At 43.8% G+C, this 24,559-nt stretch overlaps 1 protein-coding gene across 1 annotated transcript; it reads right to left on the bottom strand.

Moving 5' to 3' along the window:
* Positions 1–690: 690 nt before the first annotated feature.
* LOC308530447 (zinc finger protein 350-like) lies at positions 691–4,846 on the bottom strand. The gene is made up of 4 exons (XM_081107114.1): positions 4,465–4,846; positions 3,823–3,985; positions 3,452–3,547; positions 691–1,955 (listed from the first exon to the last, which is right to left on the bottom strand). Exons 1-4 carry the CDS (start codon positions 4,477–4,479, stop codon positions 715–717), a joined length of 1,515 nt encoding a protein of 504 aa, XP_080963240.1. The 5' UTR covers positions 4,480–4,846; the 3' UTR covers positions 691–714.
* Between the last annotated feature and the right edge of the window lie 19,713 nt (positions 4,847–24,559).

Below are 24,559 nucleotides of genomic sequence, written 5' to 3'. Positions count from 1 at the left end.
TGAGGCAGCGCTAGTGCCAGCCTGGATCCTGAGATGTTGACAGTGCCAACTATGACTCACCCACCCTCGACTCCCTCCTAAGTGACAGCCAACTCTTCTTTCATATCGGGGGCTCAGCTTAAGCTGCTTCCCATGAGTGAGCAGATCTGGGAGCTGCAGGCCATCATCTGGACAAGAAAGCCAGTGTAGGGACCTTTGTGTTTTCTGCAAATCACTTGACCAGACTTGGCGTGGAAGAGATTGGATCAGCTGCCCTATAAAGAAGGCATGGTGCCGAAACCGGTTTGGCTCAGTGGATAGAGCGTCGGCCTGCGGACTGAAAGGTCCCGGGTTCGATTCCGGTCAAAGGCATGTACCTTGGTTGCGGGCACATCCCCAGTGGGGAGTGTGCAGGAGGCAGCTGGTCGATGTTTCTCTCTCATCGATGTTTCTAACTCTCTATCTCTCTCCTTTCCTCTCTGTAAAAACTCAATAAAATATATTAAAAAAAAAAAAAAAAAAGAAAGCATGGTGACCACTCCTTCAGGATACAAGGATGGAGTGAGATTTGAGAAGGGAAATTGTGGCCTCAGCATGAGTATCAATTCACATATTTAACAGCATGAGACTCTCACAACGTCCCAGTTTCAGCATTTATACAATTTCTCTCAGGATATACTTTTCAACAATAGTCTGAACTGGAATTTTTTTGATCAAATCTTTGCACAAAGTCTCCTATTGGTTTCCTGTGACATAAAGTAACACGTAATTGATCACTGATGGTGAGACCACACTCACTGCATTCACAAGGTTGCTGTCCTGTGCAAGTCCTCCTGAGGGCACACCTCTGGCCACAGGCTGGGCCACGATGACTACATTCCTGTTTGCTAGAGGCCCACTCATGTTTAATACTGTCTGAGGGACCACAGTAGGCACCTGCATAGTCACTGTATTAATAAGGTTTATCTCCTGAAGGACAACACTGGTCTGTGATGAGCGGGGACTCTCTGAGTCAGGACATGTCGCCTTGACTGAACTATCACGTTTTCTTCTTAGGTGTTTTTTCTCATGTCTCACAAGGGTCGGCATGTAGGCAAAAGCTTGCCCACACGTGCTGCAGGAATAGGGTCTCTCTCCAGTGTGAATTCTTTGATGTTTAATGAGACCAAAGGGCCGGGCAAAGAATTTTCCACACTCATTGCACACAAAGGGCGTCTTTCCTGTGTGAAATCTCTGATGTGCTATGAGATCGCCCTTCTGGATGAAGCCTTTTCCACATTCGTTGCATACATAAGGCTTCTCCCCCGTGTGAATTCGCCTGTGTACAGTGAGATTGCTCTTATTCACGAAGCCTTTTCCACATTCGTTGCATATACATGGCTTTGGCCCTCTGTGAATTCGCCTATGTACAATGAGGTCGCGATTCTGGAGGAAGCCTTTTCCACAGTTACTGCATATGAAGAAGGGTTTCTCTCTTGTGTGTGTTCTCTGCTGTTCAGTGAGCATGAAGATTGTGAACGCTTTCCCATATTCCCTACACTGACGTGGCTTCTCACCTGTTTGAATGATGTGATGATCAGTGAGACAAATCCTCTTTTTGAAGGCTTTCCCACCGTCACCCATTACGTGAGCCTTCTCTCTTTTCAGAGGTTTGATGAGTTGGGACTGAGTGCTGATGAGTTTTTGGCTTTCCTGAAATTTCACTTCAGCCTGAAATTTTTCACTGTTGGCTTGGAGAAAGGATTTTCCAACTTCAGTAAGCTCAATAGGCAAGGTGATTTCATAGTTTCTTCTCTGGTTGAGTAAAGATAAATCTGATTTTTTACTATTTTTAAGTACATTAAACAAATGGTTTTGTGGTAACAGAGCATGGTTTATGCTCTGATGGACAGTATTTTCACATGTGTTAAATTTATGCCATTGTTCTAGGCTTTCATTTTGTAAGTGTTTTGGCAGATGATCATGTTTCCAAATTTCTAGGAGAGAACAGAACAATGAACTCATCCAACATTTGAATTGGAAGAAAGGTAATGAAAAATTATCCTGATACATTCAGCCCAGCTGGCTTGGCTAAGTGGTTGAGCTTCGACCTTTGAACCAGGAGATTATGATTTGATTCCCAGTGAGGGCTCAATCCCCAGTAGGTGGCATGTTGGAGGCAGCCAATCAGTGATTCTCTCTCATCATTGATGTTCATATCTCTCTCTCCCTCTGCTTTCCTCTCTGAAATCAATAAAAATATATTTGTTACAAAATTCCATGTTTAATGTTCTTTGGAAAACACAATAATATAAAGAAAGAAAAAGGTTAAAGTTGAGTGTAAAAATAGGTTCCATAATTCACCATGATGAAATACAGATTCGTCTACTTCCTAAGGTCATGATAAACATGCAGACTGTAAAATATAGGCAATTTATGGTATCAGCAGACACACAGAAACCAAATTGGAGAGGGGCAGACTCATTCCTTCCCCATTCCTCACTGCTGACTACTGTGTACCAACACGGTCCTAGGTTGGGGACACACAAACACAGTCCTCATGTACAGGGGCCTACACTACAGTTTGGTGAAGCCACTTAAAGGGCAAAGAAACGTGCAAAAAACAGCTACAGGTTGTGAAAACAGGTGGGAAGGCACAGTGGAGATGGAGAGAAGTGGAGGAAAACAAGTTACATTTTAGAAGCAGCCAGGACTGGCTGTGGGTCCATTAGTGTGGTGGGCATGGCAGGAGTAAGGTGATAACACAACAGAAAGCTCCTAGCACCTGTGACTAACAACCTCCAGAAAAGAACTCAAATCGTTCTGCACATCTCATCTCCATTAACGTAAATGAGAACTCCACTCTTCCCTGTCACCAGAACAAAACTTCTCAGCATCACCCTTCATCTGGTACTCTTGCTCACACACAGCATCTACCTCTGTGATAAATCTCGCCTGTCCTCCCCTATGAATGTGCCCAGAAGTGGACTAACACCCCTTCCACACATGGAAGCCAGTCCCTCTTTCAGACTACAGCAGTAGGCTTCTGCCTGTTTTTCCTGTTCCTCCCCTGCCAGCGACCATCTGTTTTCCATCCAGGAGCCAAAGTGATCTTTCCACATAAATTATACCACAACTACAGGCCCAGTGCATGAAATTTGTAAACATATAGGGTCCCTATACCTGGCTGGCGATCAAGGCCGATTGGGGCCTTCTGGCTGCCAGCCGGGGCCTCTCTTCCCTGGCTGCTGGCCAGGGCATTCCTTTGTTCCGCACCGCCCCCTGGTGCAGATAAAGAGGGATCAAATCCCAGAATTGATTAAGGGATCTATTTTTCTCTAAACTCCTACAAACAGAAGGGATATCTCTCTTGCTGGGAAGGACATACACTGAGGCACTGCTCACCTATCCTCAAATCCCTTCACCTCTGAGCCTCTGCTCTGAGCAACTAAAGCGTGATTTCCACAGCCCCCCTGTGCTGGTTCTCACTCACCTGAACGGGTCCCACAGAGGAGTTCACCTGCCACTGTCCATGGTGCTTCTCCGTGATCTAACCTGGAAAGTATGTCAGGTTTGCTGGCCTCGTAACCTGTTCATGGGGAATGATAGAAGCCTTAGACACACTGAATAGGACGTGGGGTCTGTGAAGACCATAGAATATAATAAGGACAAAACAATTTTCACACTTAGACAGTAAAGGTATTCTCTCAGGAGAAGAGAGAATATTCCTCTCTGGGGCCAGACAGAAAACTTAAGATTCATCTACCACTTCAGAAAGCCAGACATGCCAGAGCTTTCAGAAGCTGAAAATGGAAAGGCCACTGACTGAGGCCCATCGGACTGACACACGGGAGCTGTCCTCACCCACGGACACCAGGTGGCTGTAGGTCTCCAACATCACATCCCTGTACAGGTCCTTCTGCTCAGGGTCCAGGAGCTGCCACTCCTCCCAGGTGAAGTCCACGGCCACATCGTGAAATGTCAGGGGTTCCTGTACCAACTCCATTCTGTGTAATGGCATGACGTCCTTTAGATGATATAGAAGAAATGTTAGTTTTTCTGCTCATTTCCACTTTAGAAGGTGCAACTATATAGCGAGTGGGATTTTAATTTAGTATACAATTCAGTGATCACATGCCTAGTAAAATGCAAGGTGGGACAAAAGTAGGTTTACAGAAATAAGACCATAATAAACAATACCGGAATTAACTCTGTATCAGGTATACACAACTATAAATCTACTTTTGCCCCATCCTATATTTTGAAATTGAGCCTTCAGTCATCCATGCTTTCATCCAGTCAGAAGTTTCTATAATGTGACCAAGCACAATTGTTCGTTACACTAGAAACCCCACATTCATATATTTGAAAGACAAAAGATACACACACACACACACACACACACACACACACACACATATACTTTTCAAATTAACAGAGGTGGTTTTTATAGGCCTCTAGACATCCATGAATGAAGACAAGAAAGGATAAAACAAACCCAATCACCTGAGCCTGGAGCATTTCCTTCTGTTCTCTGAAAAGAGCTGGCAAGGGCGAGGCCCTGCCTTGGTGTGTTCGGGGTCTGCTCTGTATTTCTGTAGAGAAATCCGTCTGCAGTCAGGGGTGTCACGGAAATGCTGACACCCAACCCCACAGCCTCCTCCTGCTTCACATGGTTCTATTGCTCCTGGGGAGTCAGGCCTGTGGATGGAGGAGAGAATCTCACGGGTGGTGCATTTCCTCTGGGCCCCGACGCTACACTGCTCGGAGCACTCACCTCACACAAGGCCACAGGATCGCTAGTGGCCCTTCAAATGGTGCGGGGAAGTAGGTATTCTTCTGGCCAGGAGAGCCTTAGGTCCCACCTGTGCGGCGGCACTCCTTTATCCTGTGGAGGTAAGTGGGGTGCGTGTCACAGGAGACCGGGGAGATGACATCCATGCCCGCACCAGGCCTAGGAGCGGGTGAGCGTCAGGAAAATCACTAACACAGAGCAGAGCATGTGGACGGAGGGGGGTCTGGGCACTGTTTCCCTTGAAAGCTTGTGTGCTCAGGTGCCTCTTCAAACGTTTCTGCACACATTTCAGGCGGAAACCCAGTGCACTGGGCAAGCCCTCAGCTCTGTCTCAGAAGCAAAAATGTTAATATCTTAGGAGGTTTTTTTGTTTTTTTTTTGTTTGTTTTTAATATATTCTATTGATTTTTTACAGAGAGGAAGGGAGAGGGATAGAGAGTTAGAAACATCAATGAGAGAGAAACATCGACCAGCTGCCTCCTGCACACCCCCCACTGGGGATGTGCCGGCAACCAAGGCACATGTCCTTGACCGGAATCGAACCTGGGACCCTCTGGTCCGCAGGCCGACGCTCTATCCACTGAGCCAAACTGGTCAGGGCTCACATAGATGTTTCTCATTAAAAAAAAAAAAAAAAAAGGGAAATACAACTTTTGAAATGGCCACGACCGCACTTGTCACTGTGTCCAGCCGGGGAATGAACCTCAAGCCGCCCACCAGCCCGGGGGGTCCTGGGCGACCACAGCTTCCGCCTCACGAGGCTCTGAGCATGGCCCCGTTTTCATCCTCAAACCCGGACCCGACGCCCCCGCGCGGCGGCACCCACCTCCCGGAGCCCGCGGGCAACCCCGCGCCGCAACGCCAGCCGCGTCCCTCACCGAGAGGGACCTGCACAGGCCACGGCGGGCGGGACACGGCCGTCCGTCTCTCCCGGCCCCGAACCCCCGGGGAACCCCAAAGTGACCCCAACCGCAGGCGGGAGCGTCACACCTGCTTCCTCCCAAACACCTCGGCGCTCCCCCGACCTCTACCGCCGCCGGGAATCCCACGGGCCCGTCCGCACCCCTTCCACCCTGGGCTGCGTCACCTGTGAGACCAAACTTCAACCGAGACAAAACTTTTTTTTTTTTCCTCTAAAAACTTCAAGGGGACAAAGAGCACACGGACCTGCTAAACCTCACACTCCCGCGAACAGATTCAGACGCTGGGATCGTCGCCCAGATATGGCGCCACTACGGTGGCCGCGGAGGATCTGAAGAAACCAAGCGATTTCCGCGGTGCCCCTCCCCCTATCCTCCCCCCCCCCACCCGGAAGCAATATGTCCGCCCCCAGGGCGCGCGCCGCCCCAGGGGCCGCCATGTCGGGGGGCCTGACTGCCGTACGGAGCGCGGGGTCCCGGGTTCGGGACCAGCAGCTGCGGGTGCTGGCAGGTGAGAGGCACCCGAGAGGGTGTCCTGGCCCCGCACGTGTTCTCTGGTGGAAAAAGGAGTGTATTTTCAGAGATTGGAGCTCCTCAGGGGAAATACAGAGCGAATTCAATGCTGTTTGGCGGGCTGGGCCAAGAAGTCGCGCGGCCGCTGACTTTATTTTAGTTTGTATAAATGAAACTTTAAAAAAGTTTAGCCCTGACCAGTTTGGCTCAGTGGATTGAGTGTCGGCCTGCGGACTGAAGGGTCCCAGGTTCGATTCTGGTCAAGGGCATGTACCTGGGTTGCGGGCACATCCCCAGTGGGAGATGTGCAGGAGGCAGGTGGTCGATGTTTCTCTCTCATTGATGTTTCTGGCTCTCTTTCCCTCTCCCTTCCTCTCTGTAAAAAATCAATAAAATATAAAATATATTAAAAAAAATTTCTTTTAGCCCTAACCAGTTTGGCTCAGTGGATAGAGCATTGGCCTGGGGACTGAAGGGTCCCAGGTTTGATTCCAGTCAGGGGCATGTACCTTGGTCGTGGGCACATCCCCAGTAGGGGGTATGCAGGAAGCAGCTGATTGATGTTTCTCTCTCATTGAGGTTTCTAACTCTCTATCCTCTCTGTAAAAAAAATCAATAAAATATACTTTTAAAAAAGAAAAATAGGTTTGCATTATGCTCAATTTGTGCAGTTATTCACTGTCTGGTAAGTTAATGTTCAAGACAAAATATTAATTTTTATTAAAATGTTCTATTATTTTAACGATTACTCATTTATTCCAGCCCTTTGTATTCAGCATGTCTCTATCAGAATCAATGGAGATGTCTGGGACATACAAGAAAAAAGGTACCAAGAAACAATGGATTAAGAAAATAAGAATCTGGCCCTAGCGGCTTTGGCTTCGTGAATAGTGCATCGTCCTGTAGACAGAAGGGTCCTGGGTTCGATTCTGGACAAGAGCACTTACCTCAGTTGCAGGACCCTAGTTCAGGCTCCTGTAGGAGGCCACCAATCGATGTTTCACTCTCACATTGATATGTCTCTCTGTCTTTCCCTCTCTTCCACTCTCTCTAAAAATAAATAGAAAAATATCCTCAGGTGAGGATCAAAATATATATATATATAGTCATTTGAATAATGAAAGAACCAGAGGAAGGGGTGATTTCCCTGAGAGTCCCAATGACATTCGGGAATCTGTGATTCAAATCCAAAATGCCTAACTCAGGGCATGGGCAATCTGATCACTGCCCCCCATTTCCCTCTGCACTGGCTTTGGGACTCTAAAACACCCTGCCCACCCTGATGCCATCTGGTCCACCTGTTCTAACGCAAGAACCCCCATCACAGGAGACCAAGAAAATGGAGAGCTCTACCAAGCAAGGGTGTATCGCATTACCAAATGACGAGACTTGTGAACGTGATGGAGAATGTTAGTAGTGCAGATTAAAATTAAAAGTGTCCATTGCATTGTGCGGACCAGGAGCAAAGTATATATATATCATTCCAATTCGAAAAACCTTTATTCCATCAAGCCAGAAAGGCACCAGATGAAATTCCAACTTTCATCTTGGTTGTTTCACTCTCTTTTTGCTAAACAGCCAAAACTCACAGCAGATTAGACAGAACCTATGACCAAACATTTTAACAGAGATACAGAGGTAGCAAAAACACACCCCAGGAAGGGCTCACCGTAAATCCTTAGGAGAAAGCAATAAAACAACAGTGCGGTAGCATGACAAAGTTTTAAGAGATGTTTAAATAAAAAAAAAGATTGACCAAACCAACTATTGTCTAGTGTGTGGAGGAACGAATCCCTCATACACTGTTGGAGAAATGGACACAGGTCAATCAGTTTTGATCACAACTTGCAAATCTCTGTAAGTTAAATATTCACCTACCCTATAACTTAAGACTATGTACTGAGTTATTGACAAGGGCAAGTGAAACATAGCCACATAAAAAATTATACAGAAAAGTTTGTAGACTTCATTTCAAACCCTTATTTTAAATAGTCAAAAACAACCATCTCGAATGAAAAAACTAATTATGATATATTTGAAGATTAAAATATTTCTCAAACAAAAGTTGAGCTACTATTGTGTCATTAATAAATCTCTAAAGATTTACACAACGTAAACAAAAGCAGAAAAAATACTGTCATTCCCATCATGTAAAATTTAGAAATTACAAAGGTATTAAAATGGAATGTAAATCAATGGTTACTTGGAAAGCTGTGAGGGGCAGAGAGATTCAAATAGAACAGGCAGTAAATTCAGTGACATACATGGTCAATGTTGACTACAGTGATGGAATCACTTAATTCCATATGTGAAGACTCCTCAAATATTATATTTGACATATGTCATTTATTAAAAATTAAAACGTTTTAAAACTGGCTAAAGGTAAAAGAATTTTGCATATCCAACTTTTTGGGGAAAATAGATTTGACACATTGAAAATCAGTCCACGTTCTCATGCCCTGTGAAAGAGACCTTCCTCAGTGACAGTGAACAATGAAGGACTTTCACCAAACCAACGGGAATGCTCGCAGGGTCACAAGTCACATCCTGGAATGCACAGACCTTTAGATTATTTTCAATGACAATGACTGCATCCACAGAAAACACGTTTCGAGTAACACAGATTTGTGTACATGCCACCCTGCTGTCTGTTCCTCGGAACATTTCTGGATGTAGGTTTACAAGACGCTCATTCCATCTAGCTGGCAGCAATCTTTTCCAACACCATGGAGGCCAGCCCCTAATCCCTATGGTCCTCCAACTGGGTGACCATCACCCATGGAATTTTGGACATTAGGGCAAATAACCCTTTGTAAGACCTGGGCAAGAGATACCCCTGCAAACATGGACAATAATTCATGTTCCTTCCAGAAGGATCTGAGATTGTCACAGCTAACCACTCTTTGGAGTGATCTCCTGAAACTCTCCTAAAACTCATACCATCAGGCTTAAGATGAGGACTGGAGAGCTCAGTCTTTCCAAGGAAAAGAGGGGAGCAATGCACATCTGGCCTAAACTGCTGAGCTAATTTCTGCACCATGTCATTCACCCACAGGCAGAGAAAGTTTGAGCTGCCCATAAAGTTGTTCACATGCTTGTAGTATCCAAGTCTGTTTATAATCTACCACAGACAGTAAATAGAACACCCAAGATTAAAGACTTAGAAAGTCGCCCTGACCGGTTTGGCTCAGTGGATAGAGTGTCAGCCTGCGGACCAGAGGGTCCCGGGTTCGATTCCGGTCAAGGGAGTGTGCCTTGGTTGCGGGCACATCCCCAGTGGGGGGTGTGCAGGAGGCAGCTGATCGATGTTTCTCGCTCATCAATGTTTCTAACTCTCTATTCCTCTCCCTTCCTCTCTGTAAAAAAATCAATAAAATACATTAAAAAAAAAAAAAGACTTAGAAAGTCCTTCACTATTTTACAACCAAAGGGATAAGAGCCTGAACCAGTGAATTGACCAATCAAAAATTTGTCACTGTTATTTAGAAAAAGTCTGCCCCTGGGAAAAACAGTTATTCTGTAAACTGCTCGCTGAACTCAGGTGAGGTTCTCTGGGGACAACACTGAGTCAGGTCCATATAGCAACTAGTCAGAGTGAGAGGAAATAAGACCTCCTACAAGCTCAGGCTGCTCCCAATTTTCTCAAACAAATCAGAGAACAGAGTTGGCTTTCCTGAGCACATGAGGATGGTGACTGACACAATCTGTGAATACCTTGTAGGTGGAACAGCAACAGAAATATGTAGTGACAGCCCAGCCGATACAGTTCAGTGGTTGAGCCTCAACCTACGAATCAACAAAAAGGTCACAATTTGAACCTGAGTCAGGGCACAAGCCCCTATTTCAGGCTGGATCCCCAGGTTGGGGCATCCAGGAGGCAGACAGACAATGATTCTCTTTCTTCATTGCTGTTTCCATCTATCACTCCTGATCCCTCTCCCTTTCTCTCTGAAATAAAAAAATAATTTTTTTAAAAAAAGGTCTACAGATGTTATCAGAGTGACAGGAGATAGTTGTAAAAAAAATTATATAGCAACATGGATTTGGGAAGATACCTGTGTAAATTGCAAATTGTAACATACATGCCAGGCTGGTGTGGGTCAGTGGTTGAGCAACACCATATGAACCAGGAGGACTCAGTTTGGTTTCTGCTCAGGGTACAAGCCTAGGTCACAAGCTCAATCTCCAGTATGGGCGTGCAGTAGGCAGCTGATCAGTGATTCTCATAATTGATGTTTCTCTCTCTCTCTCTCTCCCTCACTCATCCTCTCTGAAATCAATAAAAACATTAACAATAAGTGCAACACATACATACACATGCTTTCACAAAAGTAAAATATATTGGGAATCTTCCTACTGTTGATGACTGAATGTATGAGATTCAATTCAAACAAGTGGGGCTTCGGAGTTTACTACATTATTATTAGGAGCAAACTAAAAAACTGCATTTCCTGAGTATGTAAGACCTTCCTCCAATGTGAATTCTTAAGTGTGGAGTAAGGTTAGAACTTTGCCTAAAAGATTTCCCATATTAACTACACACATAAAGCCTTTCTCTAGTGTGAACTCTCTGGTGAGAATGAAGGCCATAGGTCGCAGCAAAAGATTTTCCACATTCACTGCACTCATAAGGCTTTTCTCCAGTGTGAACTCTCTGATGACAGCGAAGGGTATAGAATCTGGTAAAAGATTTCCCACATTCACGACACTCATAAGGCCTTTCTCCAGCGTGAACTTTTTGATGATAATGGAAGCCAGTGATACTGGCAAAAGACTTCCCACATTCACCACACTCATAAGGCCTTTCTCCAGTGTGAACTCTCTGATGACAACGGAGGCCACTGCGAGAGGTGTAAGATTTCCCACATTCATTGCAAACATAAGGTTTTTCACCAGTGTGAACTCTTTGATGACGATGAAAGGTAACTTTCCAAGTAAACGATTTTCCACATTCGCCACACTCATAAGGTTTTTCTCCAGTGTGAACTCTCTGATGGCAACGGAGGCCACTGTGAGAGGTATAAGATTTCCCACATTCATTGCAAACATACGGTCTTTCACCAGTGTGAACTCTCTGGTGACGATGAAGGGTAACTTTCCAAGTAAATGATTTCCCACATTCACTGCACTCATAAGGCCTTTCTCCAGTGTGAACACTCTGATGATAATGTAAGCCAGTGCTACTGGCAAAAAACTTCCCACATTCACTGCACTCATGAGGCCTTTCCCCAGTGTGAACTTTCTGATGTTGATGAAAGCGAGAGCTAGTGATAAAAGATTTCCCACATTCACTGCACTCATAAGGCTTTTCTCCTGTGTGAAATCTCTGATGACAACGCAGGCCATTGCTATCAGTAAAAGATTTCCCACATTCATTGCACACATAAGGTCTTTCCCCAGTGTGAACTCTCTGATGACGACAAAGGTTAACTTTCCAAGTAAATGATTTCCGACACTCACTGCAATCATAAGGCCTTTCTCCAGTGTGAACTCTCTGATGACGATGAAGGTGAGTGCTGGCAATAAAAGATTTCCCACATTCACTGCACTGATAAGGCCTTTCTCCTCTGTGAACTCTCTGATGATAACGGAAACCATTGCTGGTGGTAAAAGTTTTCCCACACTCACTGCACTGATAAGGCCTATCTCCAGTGTGAATTTTCTGATGACAATGAAAGCCAGTGCTACTGGTAAAGGATTTCCCACATTCACTGCACGAGAAACAGTCTTTTCCAGTATGGACACCCTTGCCCTGAAGAAACGTGTGGTTACAGCCATTGGCTTTCTTACATTCTTTTCCGGAGCAATAGGTTTTTCTCTTTGGAAACATCCCCCCACACATGGAGATGTCATTTCGCCTGTCCCTGGTCTGAGTAGCCTCTTGCTGGGGATGTCCAGACTCAGTACGGATGTCCTGCCCTACCTCTCCACAGGTAAAAAGCTTCTGAGACACACTGAAATGGCAGCCCTTTGCCAGTGAGATGCTGTTCATATTTCTTTTCAAAGGCTTCTCTTTGCAGTGCTGCTCCTGGTGCTGGTGAAATTGTGCATGGAAATGAAATTGCTTTGTACATGCCCCACACCTCAACAGTATCTGTCCATGTTGTAATTCCTGCTGCTCAGTCAAGTGGAAAATGTTTCTCAAGACTAGTCCACAACTCTCACAGGGGTGGTGGCTCTTCTGGGAAGACAAAGCTAACTTGGGATTCTTTGCCTGTGACACTCTTAGAGCAATGTTCTCTTCAAGCTGTGCCTCCACACTCCCTGCTCTACAACAGCAACCTAAAAAACAAAAAAAGAAAATGCAGGTGAAGTACACGGTGATCTTAGCAGGAAGAAATATCCTCATCACACTGGCCATCTGTCACAGCCAGGCATGATTCTATGGCAGCCGTGGGCAAACTACGGCCCACGGGCCGGATCTGGCCCGTTTGAAATGAATAAAACTAAAAAAAAAAAAAAAAAAAAAAAAAAGACCTTACCCTTTTATGTAATGATGTTTACTTTGAATTAATATTAGTTCACACAAACACTCCATCCATGCTTTTGTTCTGGCCCTCCGGTCCAGTTTAAGAACCGATTGTGGCCCTTGAGTCAAAAAGTTTGCCCACCCCTGTTCTATGGGATGATTTTTGAGACCAGTGAGTTAGACTCTGACAAAATGATTGATACACATTATCTGACCCCTAAAGTCAGTCAACAGTGGAGATACTATGAAGGGAGGGACCTGAGGATAGGATGGGACACAAACAAGAGATACAGGGTCCACTAGTTATCCCTTTACAAACAGCTTCCTGTAGGACCTTTCATACCAATACCAATAACACAAGTCTGTGTGGACTAATCTGAATGTGCTCCAACATGTAAAAATCCATTGTATTTCAGCAAATGACGCGTAAAGTTAATGTAATGTGCACACGCCAAGGCTCTCAAGACATGAGCCAAAGTTGGAGTGCAGTAAAGAGGAACCAGTGAAGCAAGCAGTTCGGATGCAAACTTTAGAGAGGTGAAGATTATTCACGAGCTGGGAATCCAAGTAGAAAGAGTAACTATTAGAGCCGAGTAGTTGTGCCTTAGCTGGTGTGGCTCAATTGGTTGGGAATGGTCCTGTGCATGGAAAGTTTGCCAAATAGAAATCCGGTCAGGACACATGACCAGGCTGCAGGTGCAACAACTGTCTGGGCTGCAGTTTCTTTAGGATTTCTATCATCTATATCCCATGTAATTGCTGAACTGGGTTTTAAGGGGAGGTATTATTATACAGGAAGCAATTAACCAATGTTTCTCTGTCACAACGATGTCTCTCTCTCTCTCTCTCTCTCTCTCTCTCTCTCGCCCTCTCTCTCTCTCTCTTTCTTCCTCTGTATCCAAAATCAATAAAAACATATTTAAAAAGGAACTAAGTAGTTGGATTTCAATAATAAGCAAGAACAAGTAGAATGGCCCCAACCGGTTTGGCTCAGTGGAGAGAGTGTTGGCCTGTGGACTGAAGGGTCCCAGGTTCGATTCTGGTCAAGGGCATGTACCTTGGTTGTGGGCACATCTCCAGTAGGGGGTGTGCGGGAGGAAGCTGATCGATGTTTCTTTCTTTCTTTCTTTCTTTTTTTTTTTTTAAATATATTTTATTGATTTTTTACAGAGAGGAAGGGAGAGAGATAGTCAGAAACATTGATGAGAGAGAAACATCGATCAGCTGCCTCCTGCACATCCCCCACTGGGGATGTGCCCGCAACCCAGGTACATGCCCTTGACCGGAATCGAACCTGGGACCTTTCAGTCTGCAGGCCGCCGCTCTATCCACTGAGCCAAACCGGTTTCGGCGATGTTTCTTTCTTATCGATGTTTCTAACTCTCTATCCCTCTCCCTTCCTCTCTGTAAAAAAAAAAAAAATATATATATATATATAAAAGAACAAGTAGAATGGGGTAAAGAATTGGCAACAGTAACAAACCAATGTTGAACAAAATGGGTTCCTAATTATGACCTTAACAAAGCTCTGGTGTCAACAGCCCTTCACCATGGCAAGACTGTCTCTGGGTCCACTTTGCAATGGATGGAATCATATTTGTTCTGCGATGCACAAATAATACCTCCCCTTAAAACCCAGTACAGCAATTACATGGGATACAGATGACAGAAGTCCTAAAGGAAAACCTGAAAAGATGGATGGCCAGCATTGTGGTAGAACAAGAGAACACGAAAGGAAAAACTGTAAAAAAAAAAGGACAAAAGAAAAAAAAACTATGTGACACCAGCAATATGGCAAAGTAGAAATAGAAGAATTTATCTCCCTACCAGAACAAGTAGGCCCCTATCCACAAAGAAAAACCCCACTGCAAATGGAATAAGAGCTCAATAATGACAAACGGCAATGCAGAAGAGCAAAAAGGGGAGAACTGCAAAGAAAGGATGATTGGGAAGATGGGTGATCAAATATATCTGAAGATAGGTCAAATATATTAACACAAGAGTCAGAGTTACCTCATTGACACTAGTGGCCTGTTCTGTTAAAAACACTGGAAAATTTCGTTTTGAAAAACCACAAAAGCCCATATAACATCTGCGAACTCCTCAAAATTTACACATCAAAGGACTCTCTAGAGCAGTGGTTCTCAACCTTCCTAATGCCGCGACCCTTTAATACAGTTCCTCATTTTGTGGTGACCCCCAATTTCATTATTACAAATTGAACATAATTAAAGCATAGTGATTAATTACAAAAACAATATGTAATTATATATGTGTTTTTCCGATGGTCTTAGGCAACCCCTGTGAAAGGATCGTTCAATCCCCCAAGGGGTCGCTACCCACAGGTTGAGAACCGCTGCTCTAGAGCTTGTTGGCATGAATTACAAAAGAAGTCTTTGGCCACAACCTACTCTGAAAGAGAAGAGAAAAACCCCCAGTATGTCCCCAGTAGTATTTTCCACTCTCAACTGTCATAGGAAAAAACTGCTTCCAAAGCCACTGTGGACTTATAAATAAATAAATAAATAAATAAATAAATAAACAAACAAATAAATAAAATAACTTGACGATGGACTTCACAAATCTGTAAAGGAGATGTGAATGATCAAGTGCATGTACTCTCACAGGTCTCTGTACAGATTCAATGCAAACTGAACTTCACCAAGACACAGCATAATGAAAGTATCAGAAAATCAAAGGCAAAGACAATTGTGAAAGCACAAAGAAGAGAAACTCACTGCACACAGGGAAACGCCCAAATAAGGGAATTAGTAGATTTCTCCAAAGACATCTTGCAGTCTAAGAGGAAATATAATGATATATCCAAAATACTTCAGGAGCCTGGCTGGGGTTGCTCATTGGTTGAGTTTCGCCTCAGGAATCAAGAAATCATGGTTCGAGTCCCGGTCAGGGCCCATGCTGGAGCTGCCGGCTCCATCCCAAGGGGGCATGAAAGAGACAGCCAATCAATGCTTCTCTCTCTTTGGTGTTTCTATCGCTATATCTCTCCCTCTTCCGCTCTCTCTAAAAATAAATGAAAACATATTTTCAAAAAATATTCTATGAAAACCATTAATACTTTATCCAAGAAAACCTATTCTTTAGAAAGAAGAAGAAATAGCTTTTCAGACAAACAAAACCTAAGGAAGTTCATCACCACTCAACCTGACTTATTAGAACTGTCAAAAGAAGTTCTTCAAGATGAAATGAAAGAACACTAAATAGAAACAAGAATACATAGCAAGCCCTGGCCGGTTTGGCTCAGTGGATGGAGCGTCGGCCTGCGGACTGAAGGGTCCCAGGTTCGATTCCGGTCAAGGGCATGTACCTTGGTTGCGGGCACGTCCCCAGCGGGGCGTGTGCGGGAGGCAGCTGATTGATGTTTCTCTCTCATCGATGTTTCTAGCTTTCTGTCCCTCTTCCTTCCTCTTTGTAGAAAATCAATAAAATATATATATTTTTAAAAAAGGTTAAAATTAAGAATAAAAAAGAAAAAAAAGACACACACAAAAAAAACGTTAAAATTGAAAACTAGTAAAAATACCGAAGCTAATAATGTATACCTTAGAAGATGACCAATACGAAAAGATGTGAAATGTGACATCAAAAACATGTAAAGGGGTGTGTGGCGGAGAGTCAAAAGGTAGAATTTTTACAAGAAATTGAAGGTGTTGTCAGGATAAAACAGATTATAAAGAGTACTAGTAGTTTTATGTAAGTCTCTTGGAAACCACAAGCAAAACCTATGTAATAGATATACAAAAGAGAAAGGAGCAAACAACTATACAAAATTATCAAATCACAAAGGACAATCACAAGACAGGAAGACAAAAGAAATACAAAAGAGCCAGAAACCAGAAACCATGTTGAAGTGGCAATAGTAGATACTAAAACAAATTCCCAAATCACAAGACAGTGACTGAAAGGATAAAAACAAAAGAACAATAACCACAAACCAGAGGCAATATATGCTGCCTACAAGATACACTAAAACTTTATGGACACCAACAGGCTGAAGAGAATGAGACGCAAAAAATATTCCATGCAAATGAAACCCAAAAATGGCTGGGGTAGCTAAAGTTCTATCAGACAAGACAGACTACCTCAAAAACTGTCACAAGAGACAAATTCATTACAGAATGATAAGTTAATTCATCAAGAGGATGACAATTTTCAGTATTATGCACCAAAGAACTCAGCAACTAAGTATAGACAGCAAGTAATATCAGAAATGAAGACAGAAAAAGAAACCCAATGTTAGTAGAGATCATTCCACTTCAATAATAGGTAAATCATCCCATCAAAAGGCAATAGGGAATAATGGAAGTTTCACTAGACTTTACCAAACAGAATGAATAAATATATACAGAACATTCCATCCTAATGCAGAACATGCATTCTCGTCAAGTGCACATGAAACATTCTCTAGGAAGATTACATATTAGGTCAAAAAATAAGTCTCAAAATTTGAGAAGAAATCATGTCAAGTACCTTATGTGATCACAATGTACGAAATTAGAAATCAACTTTAGTTTCAAGAAAGATGGAAAATTCACAAATATGTTGAACTTAAACAACACACTCCTGAACAATAAGTGGGTGAAAGAAAAAACACAAAAAAGAACTCAAACCTGGTCAGTGTGACTCAGTGGTTGAGCATCAACCTATGAACCAGGAGGTCACAGTTCGAATCTCAGAGCACATGCATGGATTGTGGGCTGGATCCCCAATGTGGGCTGTGCAGAAGGCAGCCAATCAATGATTGTCTCTTATCATTGATGTTTCCATCTCTCTCTCCTCCCTTCCTCTCTGAAATCAATAAAAATATATTTTAAAAAGAACTAAAAAAATAGACGCAAAACAAATAGAAACAGTCTATCAAAACTTATGTATAAAATGCATAAAATGCAATTCTAAGAAGATATTTTATAGGGATAAATGCCTACATTAAGAAAAAAGATGTTAAATGAACAACCTAATCTTGCATGTCAGAAAAATAGAAACAAATTAAGAAAGTAGGCCCAAAGCTAGAAGAGGAAAAAAACAATAAATACTAGAACAAACATAAATAAAATAGACAAAAGAAAAACAAACATATGAGCCTGGCTGGTATGATTCAGGGGTTGAGTGTTGACCTAAGAACCAGGTTGAATGAGGTCATAGTTCAATTCCCAGTCAGGGCACATACTTGGGTTGAGGCTCGATCCCAGGTAGGAGGAGTGCAGGAGGCAGCCGATCAATGATTCTCTCTCATCATTGATGTTTCTATCTTTCTCCCTCTCCCTTCCTCTCTCGAATCAATAAAAACATATTGTAAAAAAGAAAAACATATGATAACAAAGAGCTATTAGAAAAAATATATATAAAATTGGCAAACCTTTAGCTAGACTAAAACAAAAGAGACAAGATTCAAATAAATTTAAAAAGAAATGAAAGAGCCCTGGCTGGTTTGGGTCAGTGGATAGAGTGCCGGTCTGGGGACTGACGGGTCCCAGGTTCGATTCCAATCAAGGGCACATGCCTGGGTTGCTGGCTCAATCCCCAGTAGGGGGCATGCAGGAGGCAGCCAATCAATGATTCTCATCATTGATGTTTCTATCTCTCTCTCCCTTTCCCTTCCTCCCTGAAATCCATAAAGATATATATATATTTTAAATATATTTTACTGATTTTTTACAGAGAGGGAGGGAGAGGGATAGTTAGAAACATCGATGAGAGAGAAGCATCGATCAGCTGCCTCCTGCACACTCCCTACTGGGGATGTGCTTGCAACCAAGGTACATGCCCTTGACCAGAATCGAACCCAGGACCCTTGAGTCCCCAGGCCGACGCTCTATCCACTGAGCCAAACCGGCTAGGGCATAAAGATATATTTTTAATAATAATAAAAAAGAAATGAAAGCTAAGACATCACACCTGACACTATTAACCAAAATGCATCATCAGAAATGTTGGTCGTTAACATGACCTTACATAGAGAAAAATGTCCAGATCTCACTATAAACTTCTGAAATTAAGAATCTCTAAATACATTTCAAAAAATGTTAACACTATCTGCAGACTATCAATGCAATATCTCTGCCTAAAAAAAAAATAATTCTACAGACCTTAATTAAAAATATCTTATCAGCCCTGGCCTGTTTGGCTCAGTGGATAGAGCACTGGCTGCAGACTGAGGGGTCCCGGGTTCAATTCCGGCCAAGGGCACATGCCCAGGTTGTAGGCTCGATCCCCAGTAGGGGGCGTGCAGGAGGCAGCTGATCAATGATTCTCATCATTGATGTTTCTCTCTCTCTCTCTCCCTCTCCCTCCCTCTCTGAAATCAATAAAGAAATATATATTTAAAAAAAAAATCTTATCACAAAAAAAGAAATAATTTCTCAGTAAACACCAGTAAACAGCATCTGAGCCTGATGGAAAATGGGGACACTAGACTGCCTGAATGCAGGGTTGTCCAAAACATGGAATTTGAAAAAAACACACACCAAAACACAAAAAAACACACAATATCTGCAAAGAATAATCAAGCCCATGGAAAAAGACATGTGCTTAAATGTATGTAAAAAGAAATTAATATATAAAATATAGAAAGTATTCAAAAGGCATTAGCCAAAAAATATGGTTAAAAAACAGGCTAAGGATGTAGAGACAATTTTCCCCAAAATATGTACAAATGACCAACAGGAATATAGAAAATGCTTTTCCTGGCTAATCAAGGTGGAATCCATTAGGCTCCCTGCCACACTACCAACCAAATATACTTCCCTATGAGTTCAGTGCAGCAGGTATAGGGGCTGCACGGAGAGAAGCCGGCAGTGCAAGCAAAGGACAGCAACTACCCAGAAAACTGGAAATCACCCAGTGTCCACGGTGCACCTGTGAGGATGGAGCGCACCTGGGAGAAGGGGCCTGGGGAAAATGCAAAGCCAAGTCCAGGTCACTGGTGAGAGCGAGGGTCTTACCCAGGGAGGATACAAGTTCAAAGTTCTCCAGCATCACATTCAGGTACAGCTGTCTCTGACCCTCATCAAGGAGGCTCCATTCCTTCCTGGAGAAGTACAGGGCAATGTCCTCAAAGGTCACGCCAACCTGTCAGAATGGAGACAATTGAAACCAGGGCTGCCTTTCTGAGAACCTGCCATCCTACTCCTTATACACCTTCCCCCACCCTCAACCTTCTCCAGGGCACCCAGATAGTGTGGACACCAGGCCCTAATGCCAGTGCAGGCTGCTCTCTCATCACAGTCCCATTACTCACTGCATGGCCCTCAGCAGAGCAGCTGGGTTGGGTGGGAAGGATTGGGGGAGGGGGGGGGGGAGAGGGAAATGCCATTTAAGGTCTGGGCGATGCCTGCAGCGCCCCAGCCTTCGTGCCAATCAATACCACTGCAGTCTCCCAGATCCTGCCTCCAGGACAAAGGCAAATATGAGCTTATGCTTCACTCTAAGTCCCCACACCGGGTCCCCGGACCATCAGCTCACACTTCCTCCAGATGTGCTCACCACTGGGTAATGTTTATCCCCTTCCCATCTTCAGACCCAGGTTCACTCCCTCAGCTCCGCCCCCTTCCTGCTCCAACGCCACTGGATCTCGCTGGACTCACCCATGAACTTGGCATATGGCGTGTAGAGAGCTTGGAGTCCAGCCGGATCCAGGACCACCCCAGGCCCCTGAGGGACCCCACAGCCGGGAAAGCCCGGATTGAGGCTGTGACGTCCTCCCTGCAGCCTCTGATCTTTGCGTCATTAATCACCACCCACATCCCCATGGAAACCTCAGATACTAGTCACCCCCGTCCTCTCTGCCCTGCACTTGCTGTGTCCTCAGAAGACACCACACTCCTCTCTCCCCTCCACCTTCCTCACGGTCCTCCACGCGGGACTGAGCTGCAGGACGGGACAGGCGCCCGCACCCGGGCTGCCCTGCTGGGTGTGAGGAGGCGTTGGCGGGGCGGCGGTCTCGCACTCACCTCAGCCCCGAGCCTCAGCGCGGGCGCCGCCATCGGACTTTGCGTGCGGAGAGGGGCGGGAGCGGCGGGAGCAGAGGCCGCCGCGGGAAGGGCCGCCCCTTTCGGGGCCCTGGAGTGGGTCAGCTTGGTGACCACGCCGCGCCTCACTCTCACGTGTGTGCTGTGCGCACCACGACTATCGCCCGTTCTCTGTCGGGGCATCTCCACCGGGACCCACGGATCTGGAGAATCCGACCCGTGTCCACGTAGCTAAGCTGATCCTGGGTGGACACCGGAAGTCCCGCCCCTGCGCCCTGTCCTTCAATGTCAACGCCTTTCCTGACCTTTCATTGGCTCAGCTGGAGGCATTCCACACCAGGTCTTCTGGGTAATGTAGTTCCTGGAGCTCCAGGCTGCAGGTATGCAGGGTTTTCACCCACCAGTCCAGGAGAAAAGCCGGACGTCACCTGCAGGAGGGGAGGGGCTAAAAAATCTGGCAAAAGAAAGTTGTCATCGCCCTAGCTGGTTTGCTCAGTGGATAGAACCTGGGTTCCATTCCGGTCAAGGGCACATGCCCGGGTTGCCAGCTCGATCCCGAGTAGGAGGCGTGCAGGAGGCATCCAATCAATGATTCTCTCTCAGCATTCTCTATTTCTTTCCTCTCTGAAATCAATAAAAATATATATTTTTAAAATCCCTTCACCTTTTCCTGGTGGAAGGATTGGAGTCCGTGTAAATGAAAACTCATTATCTGTGAGCCCAATACAGCGACTTACTCTAGTATATATAGTAACGATGTATGCCTGCATTACGGAATCTGGAAAATTTTATTACACAAATGACCTACTTACACTATCATACATGTATGTGAGAAATATAGCACAAGAATGTAAGGCAAACTTTTGAAATAAAAAGAACTAAGATGCATAATATAAACTTTATTTTTTATATTTTTTAGAGAGGGATAGAGAGAAACATCGAGAGAAATGTCCACTGGCTGCCTCCCGCACGCCTCATACTGGGGATTAAACCCAATATCTGGGCATGTGCCCTCATCAGGAATGGAACATGGGACCTCTGGGTCCATGGGAGGACGCTCAATCCACTGAGCAACACCAGCGGGGCACCTGACTGCCTTACAGAAGGCAGAGCCTGTGTTTGGGGCCAGTAGCCAGGGAATTGTGTGAAGCTCCTGAAATCATTTCATTTCCAGGCAAATGTGTGGAAAAAGGGTATATTTCAGAGGCTGGAGCTGAGTGAGGCAAATAAGAAGGGAACTAACTGCATTGTGTTCGGTGGGCTAGGCAATGAAGTCCTATAGTCTCAGCCTTTATTTTATTTTTTTTTAAACATATTTTATTGATTTTTTACAGAGAGGCAGGGAGATAGTCAGAAACATTGATGAGAGAGAAACATCGATCAGCTGCCTCCTGCACATCCCCCACCGGGGATGTGCCCGCAACCCAGGTACATGCCCTTGACCGGAATCGAACCTGGGACCTTCCAGTCCACAGGCCAAACGCTCTATCCACTGAGCCAAATCGTTTTTGGCAGCCTTTATTTTAAACTTTGTATCATATTGTTGTTGTTTTTTTGTTTGTTTGTTTTACATATATTTTATTGATTTTTTTACAGAGAGGAAGGGAGAGGGATAAAGAGTTAGAAACATCAATGAGAGAGAAACATCAATCAGCTGCCTCCTACACACCTACTGGGGATGTGCCCGCAACCAAGGTACATGCCCTTGACCGGAATCGAACCTGGGACCTTTCAGTCCGCAGGCCGACGCTCTATCCACTGAGCAAAACTGGTTAGGGCTCATATTGTTGTTGTTTGTTTAAATAGTCTTGAAACGGGCAGAAGCTCAGGTGTCATTGTAGCTGCAGAGAATGAAATCCTGAAAAGAGAAAACATATAGAGAACTCGCAAAACTCAACAATATCAAAACAACCATCCAAATACTTTAGGTATGAGGTCACGAATTTTCTAATACCGAGATTACGGTGACGATGGCACAACTCTAAGCTTACTAAAAGCAAGTTGGACAATAGTACATAAATGGTACACACAAATTAAGGCGGTAGAACTGTTAAAATGAATTGCTATTATATACTACAAAATGTATAGGGTATGAATTAAAAAAACACACACATCGCCAAGTACAATGGCAACATTTAAAAGTAGAAGTACATGGAGCTCTCTAGCCAGGTGGCACAGTTGATGGAGCTTCCTTCCACACACCGAAGGCTTGGGGATTCTATTCCCCATTCAGTGCACATGCCTAGGTTTCAGGTTCAATGCGGTTGGGGTGAGTATGGGAGGCGGCAGATGGATGGTGTTTTTCTCTTGATGTATCTGTCTTTCGCTTTTTCTCTCTAACCATATTCTCAGGTGAGAATTCAAAAAAAATTAAATGGAGATGTCTGGGACATACAAGAAAAAAGGCACCAATAAATCATGGATTAAGAATGTAAGAATTTGAATGAGAGAATCATAATATAAACTGAACATAACTGAATTTTGTTTTTCAAGTATACCTCATTTTAATGCATACCCTTATGTTACTCATTACCATCCTACTAACTTACCCACTTAATATTAATTACATATAAATATACATAAACATTTTATAATATGGAAATACATTTATGAGAAAGTAAAATAAAATTAGGTTATACCTCGCCCTAACCGGTTTGGCTCAGTGCATAGAGCATCAGCCTGTGGACTCAATGGTCCCAGGTTCGATTCTGGTCGGGGGCATGTGCCTTGGTTGCGGGCGCATCCCCAGTGGGGAGTGTGTAGGAGGCAGCTGGTTGATGTTTTTCTCTCATCGATGTTTCTGGCTCTCTATCCCTCTCCCTTCCTCTCTGTGAAAAATCAATAAAATGTATTTTAAAAAATTAGGTTATACCTGATTTTTTCTAGTTTTATTGAGATTTAATTGACATAGATTAGACATATTTTTAATTTGAGGAAAATTTTATTTCTACACAAAAGTCACAAGGTAGTATTACAAAGAGTTCACATTTACCTTCCTTTGACTTGCTGTCATGGGAACATTTTATATATCCACGGTACATTTGTCAAATCGAGAAATTAACATTGGTTTAGCATTCAACCAAATTACAAATTCTACTCAGATTTCACAAATTTTTGACTACAATTCTTTATCTGACCCAGAATTCAACCCAAAATACAATATTGTATTTAGACATCATGGTTCCTTGACTTTTTTTTTCTGTTTTGTGACCATTTCTCAGTGTTTTTCTCATTTGTGTCCTCATCATTCTGAGAAGTACTAATTAGGTTTTTGTATATTAATCCACCTTTTGGGTTGGTCTAAATATCCCTCATTAAAGAGGTGTTATGAATTTTGGAAAAGACATCCCCGAATTGAAATCTCCTTTTCAGCACAACCTTTCTAGGGTTAGAAAATATCAAAATGACTTAACATTGATAAAGGTAAAGGTAATATTTGTCAGGTCTCTACAATGAAAATACAAAAAAATAAAAAAAATTCAGCCTTAGCCAGTTTCACTCAAGTGGATAGAACAGGAGGCAACCAATGAATGTGTTTCTCTCACATCAATATTTCTCTCTTCTTTCCCTCTCCCACTCTCTATAAAAATCAATGAAAAAATATCCTCAGGTGAAGATTAAAACAAACAAAAAAACTGAGTTAAGCCCTGGCCGGTTTGGCTCAGTGGATAGAGCGTCAGCCTGCGGACTGAAGGGTCCCAGGTTCGATTCCGGTCAAGGGCACATGCCCGGGTTGCAGGCTCGATGCCTAGTAGGGGTCGTGCAGGAGGCAGCCGATCCATGATTCTCTCTCATCATGGATGTTTCTATCTCTCTCACCCTCCTCACCCTCTCCCTTCCTCTCTGGAATCAATAAAAAATATTTTTAAAAAAATTGGATTAAAAGATCCCATATAAATTAGGAGGTGGGTAAATG

This window comes from Myotis nattereri, assembly GCF_964212035.1.
Source record: "Myotis nattereri genome assembly, chromosome: 15".
Taxonomy (NCBI): Eukaryota; Metazoa; Chordata; class Mammalia; order Chiroptera; family Vespertilionidae; genus Myotis; species Myotis nattereri.
Note: the sequence above shows the minus strand (reverse complement) of the source record. Positions and strands in the feature narration are given on the sequence as shown.